At 33.4% G+C, this 6,160-nt stretch overlaps 3 protein-coding genes across 4 annotated transcripts; 2 read left to right on the top strand and 1 right to left on the bottom strand.

Annotated features, from left to right (window-relative positions):
- Nucleotides 1-410: 410 nt before the first annotated feature.
- Nucleotides 411-2,397, top strand: LOC135960489 (BTB/POZ domain-containing adapter for CUL3-mediated RhoA degradation protein 3). The gene is given in 1 exon segment (XM_065511791.1): nt 411-2,397. A coding segment is annotated over 1 exon segment (981 nt). The 5' UTR covers nt 411-784; the 3' UTR covers nt 1,766-2,397.
- A 1,431-nt stretch (nt 2,398-3,828) lies between these two features.
- On the top strand, nt 3,829-5,075 carry LOC135962062 (INO80 complex subunit B). 2 transcript variants are annotated; one of them, XM_065513797.1, is made up of 2 exons: nt 3,829-3,953; nt 4,020-5,075. In XM_065513797.1, the coding sequence occupies exons 1-2, from the start codon at nt 3,932-3,934 to the stop codon at nt 5,051-5,053; spliced, it is 1,056 nt and encodes a 351-aa protein (XP_065369869.1). In that variant the 5' UTR covers nt 3,829-3,931; the 3' UTR covers nt 5,054-5,075. The 2 variants fall into 2 exon arrangements, with proteins under 2 accessions (XP_065369869.1, XP_065369870.1); XM_065513798.1 differs by having other exon boundaries at nt 3,836-3,957.
- Nucleotides 5,076-5,114: 39 nt separating this feature from the next.
- IFT20 (intraflagellar transport 20) lies at nt 5,115-5,602 on the bottom strand. Its single transcript, XM_065513799.1, has 2 exons — nt 5,324-5,602; nt 5,115-5,256 (listed from the first exon to the last, which is right to left on the bottom strand). The coding sequence occupies exons 1-2, from the start codon at nt 5,600-5,602 to the stop codon at nt 5,140-5,142; spliced, it is 396 nt and encodes a 131-aa protein (XP_065369871.1). The 3' UTR covers nt 5,115-5,139.
- Between the last annotated feature and the right edge of the window lie 558 nt (nt 5,603-6,160).

Below are 6,160 nucleotides of genomic sequence, written 5' to 3'. Positions count from 1 at the left end.
AACCCCTAATTTTAGCTTCATTATAATCATATACTTTTCCTCACCCTGGTGATGATACATTATGCTACCACTTCCATCTGAATGCCAAAAATACTCTAAAACAAAGAAGAAGCATTAGCTGCATATTTTCTAGGGAATCCTAAATAATTTTATTAGGAAAACATACACAAGAAAATTACCTAAGATAAAAACTAACAAAAAACCATAAATAAATTATTGTTATCAATATAAACAATACGAACAGTTTTCCAATGGAACTTCATAAATTAAGTGGTGATTCATGTTAAATAGATAAAAAGCCAGCCAAGATTCATTGACATATCGCAGACAGTAGACTTTATCAAGAAAATAAAAAAGGGCGTCTTCACCAACAAAAGATTAAATATTAAACAAAATTAAAACAAAGTGATCTTTATTAAGACAAAATAGAAACAAAGGTTTTTTTGAATTGAATGGTGTTGGAAGATAAAAACAAACTTTTGACACATTTGCCAACGAGTTTACACAATAAATCGTCAAAATTGCTACTCTAACACCTTTAGCGAGCACACGCAACGCCCAAGACAGCGTTTGCAAAGGCTCCAACACCACTAAGCCAAAGGTAGAGGGAGCTAGCTGCAGTAGCACAACACAACAGGCAAAGACAGAACAATCAACGTCGTCGGGATCATATCCCAGTGGCAGTAACAGTACTTGTTTAGTGGCTGTTACCCGCGCCATCGAGGGTAAATTACAATTGACTGCCAGTCCTTGTGACGATTTGGTATTGGTGACCACGTCCAAAATGTCCGGAGATCAAAAGACTTTAATTAAGGGTCATAGTTCTCAGTATGTGAAACTGAATGTAGGTGGCCGTTTGTATTACACCACAATTGGAACGCTGACAAAACACAATGACACCATGTTGAGTGCCATGTTCAGTGGGCGCATGGAGGTGTTGACCGATTCGGAAGGCAAGTGAATTTGAATAATACGAAAAAAAAATATTTATGAATTTAATACATTTTTAGGTTGGATTCTTATTGATCGCTGTGGCCAACATTTTGGCACCATTCTTAATTATCTGCGCGATGGTACTGTCCCCCTGCCGGAATCTCATCGAGAAATTGCCGAACTACTAGCCGAAGCAAAATACTACTGTATCACTGAGTTGGCCATGTCATGTGAACGTGCCTTATTGGCACATCAAGAACCTAAACCAATTTGTCGCATTCCTCTTATAACATCGCAGAAAGAAGAACAAATGCTGATAAGTTCATCATCGAAACCAGCCGTAATATTGGTGGTGCAACGACAAAACAACAAGTATTCATATACCAGCAATTCGGACGATAATCTATTGAAGAATATAGAACTGTTTGATAAGCTGTCATTGCGTTTCAATGAGCGTATCTTGTTCATAAAAGATGTCATTGGACCGAGTGAAATATGCTGCTGGTCCTTTTATGGTCATGGCAAAAAGGTGGCCGAAGTTTGTTGTACTTCCATCGTGTATGCTACAGATCGTAAACATACTAAGGTAGAATTTCCGGAAGCTCGTATATATGAGGAGACCTTACAGGTGTTGTTGTATGAAAATCGTAATGCTCCCGATCAGGAGCTATTACAAGCCACCTCCTCGGTACGTAATCCTTCGGGTGGTGGTTCATCGTCGGGTGCCTCAGGTGCGGGATCTAGTGGTATGCATCAGTATACAAGTGATGAAGAGGAAGAACGTACTGGTCTGGCTCGTTTGCGTTCAAATAAACGCAATAATCCTACATGATTTGTAACCCATTATGTGGTGCGACCACGACCCATACTTCCCTAACTATGGCGTACCAGTGGTAGTGATAGTGCTTAAAAAAAAGCTACTCCAACAGAGATTTATAAAAAAAGTTTCAGGGTTTCAGTTCTAAAACTCGAACAAAAATACAGCCAACAAGCTAAATCTACAAGCATATTCTAAATATTTAATATGTTCATCAATAACAAATAAACAATAGCTGTTAAATGTTTTTATTTCCTATAATAATATGTGCCAACATAAAGTGGCACAAGGAACTATAAAAAAACATCCTCCTCATCCATAAAACGAAATTTGTATGTTCAGCCATTAATAATAAAGCAGCTTATAACAATTACATATTTTAATTATTCATTTCCTGTTTATTTTCTATTATCCTAAAACGACATAATGAATATTGTATTAACTTCTTTTTTATAAAGTATTTTTATTTTTGAAACCTTTAATTTTGATACTACTCGTATGTTTTTAAGAAAAATAAAAAAATATTGAATATTTATTCTGTTAATGTATCAATTACATGTTTATGTACGTACACACTTTTAAAAATGTTCAACAATCTTAAAAAAACTGTTAAAATAAAAAATAAATTGTATTAATATGAAAAATAATATGTAATTCACATCACACAGAGGTATAGACAAAAAAGAGGTTAATAAATCTGTAACTTTTTAACGGTTAGTTTCTGGGCCCATTAGGGGAGCGGCTAGGGGTCCGCAAAGTAGGACACCTCGGGTATGTTACATTTTTAAAACGAATCTATTTCTTCGTTGTGTTCCTCTTCGTATCTATTAATATTTCTTATAGCTTAGGAGATATTCGCATTTAAAAAATAAATTTTCAACATTTTTACCCACATTACTTCAGTTTTTTGATAACAGCTGGTACAAATATTTCCCTATTTTCTCTATTTTTCATTTATGGGACTAACGACAAATGTACATATATGTCAAATAATAAAATAATTATTATTGTTTTTAACGGTTAGTTTCTGGGCCCATTAGGGGAGCGGCTAGGGGTCCGCAAAGTAGGACACCTCGGGTATGTTACATTTTTAAAACGAATCTATTTCTTCGTTGTGTTCCTCGTCGTATCTATTAATATTTCTTATAGCTTAGGAGATATTCGCATTTGAAAAATAAATTTTCAACATTTTTACCCACATTACTTCAGTTTTTTGATAACAGCTGGTCCAAATATGTCCCTATTTTCTCTATTTTTCATTTATGGGACTAACGTCAAATGTATATGTCAAATAATAAAAGAATTGTTTAAAAATTATGACTGAGTTCAAAATTATATGCATTAGAATTTAAAAAAGCCTCTTTTCTCTAGTTTTTTGAAAAAAGTACTTTTTATCTTTTTAAGTTATCTAAAAAATTTCTAAGAAGATTTATAAGGAACTTATACATTTTGAAAAGCTAAAATTCAAGGTGCATTTAATAAGGTGCCATCGGGAGCACAGCTGACTACAGAACTAGCACGCGATAATGTCAAACTACATATATAAATAAAAAAATAAGTGAATTCGCCTGTATTTATTTCAATTCACCACTGCTGTCACCTAGTTAAATACGCCTTGCTAAAATTGCTATCGTGATATTTCCATGAACTTTTCATTCACAATAGTTGATTTTGTTGTTGTAGCAGCATAAACAATTTTACAATTAATATCCAATCAGGGGTACTGCATGACATACCTCGGTGTAGACTCCAACTGTGTGATGTTGAAGTTTGGATGACTCTTCCGGTGACATCCTAGAAGGAACTGTTGCGTCAACATGACGTTGTGTTCCTTGACTTGATTTTGTTCGTAACAGCTGTATATTGTTTAATTTTTTCACGTTAACAAAATTGATGAACGAGAAATGCGAAGAGGCAACATTTGTGAAATTCGTGTGAAATATTGATTCGCGATAGGGGTAAATAAAATTCTTCCATGATCTTGGATTTAGTTAGCACTATCCAGCTCTGCTAATAAGGCATTAATAATTTCCTTCTGGCAATACCATTGAAAACGTGTTATCAATCAAAAGTGAATAGTTTAAACAGCTGCATTATGTTTTTGTTTACATTATTATTATTTATGTTTTAATTAAATTTTCATACAACATTTTACGGAAATTTTACTAAATTCACATAAATATGGCTAAAAAAGATAAAGAAGGTATGTACGTACTCTTGACAGAGTTATTTTTATACAAAATATTGAAATAATTTTAATTCATTTCAGAACATTCCAAAGAAAAACACAAGAAGCACAAGCATAAACATCACAAGGTCTCCAGAAACAAATCACACAGCTTTGAAAAGTCTAATGAATCCCTAGCTAGTATACAAGATAGCGAAGATATCGATGTGGAGGATGATAGGAATGACACACCCAATAGCATGAATCTTAGCAAAGAATCATTTACCAACGACGAGGAAAATATTGATGTTGAAGTTGAAGAAGAGTTAATGGAAGACAGTATGGAATTGGAAACAAAAGTTGAAGACACATCTTCCTTACAGACTATATTAAAAGTAGAAAAGCCTACAAGTTCCAAGAAATTTGTTAAGAAGTTGGATGACACAGAAGTGTTAAACACAAAGATGCCAGTTACGCCATCCACCAACATGGCCAAGAAAAACAAACGACGGCGTGATAGTGGCACCTCTAGTGAAGAAGAACGTTGGCTGACTGCTGTAGAATCAGGTAAACTAGAAGAAATTGAAGATGTTGAATTGCGTAAAATGAAAGATCCAAAATTAATGACCGCCCGTCAAAGAGCTATGTATGATCGCAATAATGACATAGAATCCGCCCCGGGCTTTTCGGAAACATTGATGGCTCTACCAACTGGTTACAAAGAGAAAGAGAAACCCCAAACCGCCGAAGAATTGCAAAAGGCGGCCTTGAAAATTCTCAAACGTAAACAGCAGGCTGATGAAAAGCGGGAAAAGGACAAAAAGAAAACCATGGAACGTTTACTTAAGAAGCAAGAAAGTAAATATAGAACGGGTAATAAACCGAAATCAGCTAAAGAAGCAATACCCATGATAAGTTATAAAAATACTTTAGAAGGAGCTGTTGTACAGTTGCCGGTGGGCGTAGAATTTCCTTTGGCAGCCCAGACACCCAAAGAACCACCCAAACAGCAAATGTGCGGCATAGCAGGTTGTAATAATCCCAAGGTGTATAACTGCTCCAAAACAAATTTACCTTTATGCAGTTTTGCTTGTTATCGTAAAAATGTACAATCTCTTAAAGAAATTATATGTTAAATTTTAAAAGAATTTCTTATATTTTTTATTTGTCTTTGATTTATTTTAAGGCATAATATATTTTAAGTCATTTACACACATTTTTTTTATTGATTCATCAAAAAGTTATTTATAAGTTCCTGTTGTTCGGATTCAATGCGCTGTAAATACTGATATTCACTTTTCAAACGCTCCAATTCTAAATTCTTTTCATGGATTTTACTCTGTAATCAAAAAAGATTATTAAGAACTTTACAATAAAAAATTTAAAAATAAACGTTTATGTTTTACCTGATACAACTGCTGTTCTGACTGTCTTTGTTTGGCCATAGTTTTCAACATATTTTGCGTGCCAATAGCTCTTAACTTTTCCTTTTCCACATCTTTGCCATAATTATTGACAATTTTATGAAATTCAATGGCCAACTTCTTAAACTCATCCAATTTTTCGGCATACTCCAAACATTCTTCTCTCAGTTCATTAGTTTCGGTGGCAATGCGGGGATCTTGCACCCGTAATCTATAAATATCATCAATAAATAGTCCTGCCTTTTGTAACTCTTCAGTCATTTTTGGTAAGAAAAACCAATTTTATTCACTTTCAATAAAAATATAATAGTGTTTTCATTTGCTGGGTTACCATGGTTACACTAAGGCTCATAAGACCTTGAAGTCTCCAACAAGTTCCCTTAAATAATTGTTGAAAGTATTTAGGGTATTTACAGACGACAATACACTGTGTATTAATACTTTTCGAATTTAAAATATTGGAATCTTTAGGTATGTCAAGAAATCGTTTCGGAAATTGCAGTTCTTGTTTATGCGATAGTATTGCAAATATTTTTTTTGTAGATGGATATTTTTCTAAAAATTAAATTTTTATTTTATATTTTTATACCGATACATATGAAAATAAAAAGACTGTTACACTATATCGTAAGAAAGACTTCGTTGGCATTCTAAGCAAAAGTAAACAGATTTTTATTTCCCAAACTACATAGTTATGCATTATTAAAAACATGAAAAACTAATTTTTGGTTTAAAATTTTTTTTGGTGAACAAAAAAATAAACAAATCGATGTAGTCGAGATTTATTGTTTATTTCACACATTTAAATAGCAAGCTAAG

Source organism: Calliphora vicina, chromosome 5, assembly GCF_958450345.1.
Source record: "Calliphora vicina chromosome 5, idCalVici1.1, whole genome shotgun sequence".
Taxonomy (NCBI): domain Eukaryota; kingdom Metazoa; phylum Arthropoda; class Insecta; order Diptera; family Calliphoridae; genus Calliphora; species Calliphora vicina.
This window is presented reverse-complemented; position numbering and strand designations above follow the sequence as displayed.

Bases quoted from the DNA above. Each gene is read 5' to 3' on its own strand.
- LOC135962062 (XM_065513797.1), top strand. From the start codon at position 3,932: ATGGCTAAAAAAGATAAAGAAG. The intron at 3,954-4,019 runs GTATGTACGTAC...AATTCATTTCAG, and splicing joins GGCTAAAAAAGATAAAGAAG to AACATTCCAAAGAAAAACAC.
- IFT20 (XM_065513799.1), bottom strand. From the start codon at position 5,602: ATGACTGAAGAGTTACAAAAGGCAGGACTATTTATTGATGATATTTAT. The intron at 5,257-5,323 runs GTAAAACATAAA...TTTTGATTACAG, and splicing joins CAGAACAGCAGTTGTATCAG to AGTAAAATCCATGAAAAGAA.